This window comes from Kryptolebias marmoratus, linkage group LG1 (genome assembly GCF_001649575.2).
Source record: "Kryptolebias marmoratus isolate JLee-2015 linkage group LG1, ASM164957v2, whole genome shotgun sequence".
In the NCBI taxonomy this organism is placed as follows: Eukaryota; Metazoa; Chordata; class Actinopteri; order Cyprinodontiformes; family Rivulidae; genus Kryptolebias; species Kryptolebias marmoratus.
Genome location: NC_051430.1, coordinates 34,139,132 through 34,142,536, shown reverse-complemented (window position 1 = coordinate 34,142,536; position 3,405 = coordinate 34,139,132). Strand labels below are relative to the sequence as shown.

The following is a 3,405-nucleotide window of genomic DNA, read 5'->3' as shown; positions in this document are numbered from 1 at the left end:
CAGTGAGGTGTTGTAGTTTTGGAGCTGGACCAGTTCTAGTGTGGTCCGGATGCAAAAAAAATNGATTGAGGTTTCAGGAATCAGATGAAGGTTTCACAGATCACACACTTGGTTTTAAATGTTCTGCAATCAGTGCAGAATAATCTGCTCCAGGTTTGAAGTGTCTAGGTGTTGTAGTTTTTTAACTAGAGGAGATTAAAGATGCTGACAACACCCCCCAAATACTGATAAAATGTGTGTAAAATTGTCACTTTGACTCAGAATATGTGTTGAGAATGACTCTCAGCTACTACCACACAAAACATTAGCTCAATATCTGTAAAACTGACTAATTTATAGCCATTTTTGAGTTCGCTAAGGCAGATTGGCTGTAGTGGGCATCTTGAATTAGGTTAATCAGTTATAGAGGCACATCCAATGATTATTTTCTGAGCGTTTCATTGGGTATTTGTAAAGCTGCATGAATAAATGAAAATGAATTGAAAAGATAATGAACGATGTTGATGTTACAGGATATAGAAACTCGTCCGTTTTTTCAAAACGGACAGTTAGTTCCTGATCTGATCTGACAAAAGAAATCATCTGTAATTTCACAAGAGCTCTTCTCCTTTTTCTTTGGTATTTCAACACAAACCCAGTTTGTCCAACAGTGTCAAAGGTTTCACATTAACCCTGGCATCATATGACTTTATTTTATTGCTTGCAGCAGCGGTTCCCAGCCTTTTTATTCTCAGAACTCCCCTCCTCCTTTTAGCTGTTAGTAGGCCCCCCTAATTTGGGAATCAATGGCCTCCCGTGCTGTTTTTAGTGTTGCACGTCACAGCAACATTAGCAAACATAAAGAAATCATTCAGATCTGTCACTTAAAATGGTTTAAGGCAGGGCTGTCAAACTCCAGGCCTCTAGGGGCCGCTGTCCTGGAAGTTTTAGGTTTTTCTGCCCCAACACACCTGATTCAAACGGTTTAATCACCTCTTCACCGAATCATCAAGTTCTCCAGTCGCATGGCAACAAGTCGTCCATTTAAACCAGGTGTTTTAAAGCAAGAACGCGTCTAAAACATGCAGAACAGCGCCCCCCGAGGGATGGAGTTTGACACCCCTGGTTTAAGGTGTCTGATGCCGACTGGCTGGGGCTGAATCCAGGTGTGAGCTCCCTTAATGTGCATCGAAAATTTTGTCTTACACAAGCGGACACCTTTCATCTGCATGTTTGGTAGTCTGAACACTCAACAGACAGGACATAGAATATTCTAAAGACAGCTTTTTAAAGTTTGTTTGGACTTTTTTTCAGTTGCGGTGCTAAAACCTTTAATGAACCGTTTATTAAAGTCCTTCTCAAATAAATGTCCGTTTTGTCAGGATTACTGCAGAGGTCGCCAACCCCCGGTCCGTGGGTTCATTTGGTACCGGGCCGCACAGAAAGAATAATTAACTTACTTTATTTTCGGATTGAACGACATTTTTATTTTGAAAACTGACCGGATTCTCTCCACTCCATCCGTCTCTGACTCCCTGTTGATGCGTGTCAGAACGCTTATCGAGGTCATGTGATCCGTTTCCGCTAAAAACAAACCCACGAGCAGCAAAACGAGTAAAAAACAAACATCTGGAAGCCCTGGATGGGACCGTCTGGTTACTGAGAAACTGATTCAGCGTTTCTTTGTAGACTTTATATTTGTGGTGTCTCTTATTTTGAAGGGCGTGTTTAAACACAGAGAACATCAGGAGGAGGAGAGGCTGTTATTCATGTTGATAACGCAGCTAACAAAGCTGCGAGGACACGTTGGATTTAAATTCAACGTTCATTAAAGCGTTTTGTCTCTAAATTCTATATATTATGTAACATGTAGCTGGGAGAAGGTGATTTATTTTTCTATTTGGATGATTTGATATATAAAATCTAAAACCAGGTTAATTTATGTATGTTTTCAATAAATATTGATCTAGATTGGCTCAGGTACGACCAAGTTTTTCATTTTGGCCCCGCCCCTGCTCAAGGCATTTTAATGGGATGGAGACGGTGGCGCCATCATGTGGCACCATGTCGCAGCTGCACCACAAAACCTTTTTTTTTTTCATTCCAGTCTGCTTTCTATGTCTATTTTTATTTCACATTTTTTGCATAATCTCCAACATTTGTGTTTGCATTTATTTCCTTAGATTTTTTATTATTTTTTATTATTTTGAATTTTCTTTTACTGTTTTTATGTTTGTTTCCCCATTTGTTTATTCACTCAGCGAGTTGAAATCGGCTTTTCTGGCTGACTGTCGCGCTCATCCGTGTCATACAGGTGAGTTAAGTCACCGCCAGAACCATGTTGGAACAAGGAAAATTGGATTGAATTCTTTTACTATGTTAACGCTCACAGGTCGTTGGATTTGTCAGTGCAAACCCCTAACTGTCCCTCTTTCCCTTGCAGGTCGCGTCGGCCTGTGGAAGGACGTCTTCACGGTGTCCATGAATGAAAAGTTCGACGCAGTGTACAGACAGAAGATGACCAAGTCGGACCTCACCTTCGATTTCTGTCTGTGAGGACCTCCACCATGGACTGCCATCGTCCTCAAGGCTCACATTCTGCCAAAACATGCTCTTACATCGTCTTTAACTTATTTATCTGAAGTCGCTTTCTTTAGTTTGACACTGGGGTGATGCAATCTGTTGTAAGTCAGAGAGACATCAAATCTCCCACCCCTGGGACCTCGTGAAAATTACTCTATTATGATTGCACTATCACTGAATAGTTAAACCAGCCTTCTGTTGACCCCTACCTCCACAATATGTGCAGACAACGTAGATACGTTATGTACAACCCCCAGTTTGGAAGAAGTTTGGATGTTTGTGTAAAATGTGAATAAAAACAGGATGCAATGATTTGCAAAGGCCACAAACCCGTATTTTATCCACAATGGAAAACGGTAAACATATCTGTTATGTTATGTTTTGTTGTTAAAAAAAACTGTACTGATTGGTGAGCATGTGCACAGAAAAGGAAATGGTGAAAAGACGGATGTTTAATTGGACCAAAAGTGAGGTTGGGCTGTTGCTACATACTTAAAAGGATGAGTAACACATACAGATTTATGCTATCTGCCGTTATTATACTGTTGTTGGTCTAGTCATGCATGTGCGGAACAGCTATTGCCTGCAGCCGTCTGCGGTGCAATCTCAGATGAGCTTTCTTAACCAGACCCTCCAGGATTTCGCGATGTTGCGATCGCAACTATTAACGCAAAATCAAGCAAACCCCACGAAATCGCAACTTTGCCCAAAACGCCGCAACTTTAACCCAATATTCATTGTTTCCAAAATGATTCTCCACCGTTTCTGCGGTCTAGTCTCTTCTTTGTGGGTTTGTGTAGCGTGGAATACAAAATAACCCCAAATAACTCAGGAAGAAGACAC

General features: G+C 41.0%; 1 protein-coding gene across 1 annotated transcript in view; it reads left to right on the top strand.

Annotated features, from left to right (window-relative positions):
- Positions 1–2,878, top strand: part of sult4a1 (sulfotransferase family 4A, member 1) — a gene marked incomplete in the record, with an annotated part of 18,278 nt that extends 15,400 nt beyond the window's left edge. The window contains 1 exon segment of the mRNA XM_037977487.1: positions 2,423–2,878. Coding sequence (XP_037833415.1) covers positions 2,423–2,535 — 113 coding nt within the window.
- Positions 2,879–3,405: the final 527 nt, after the last annotated feature.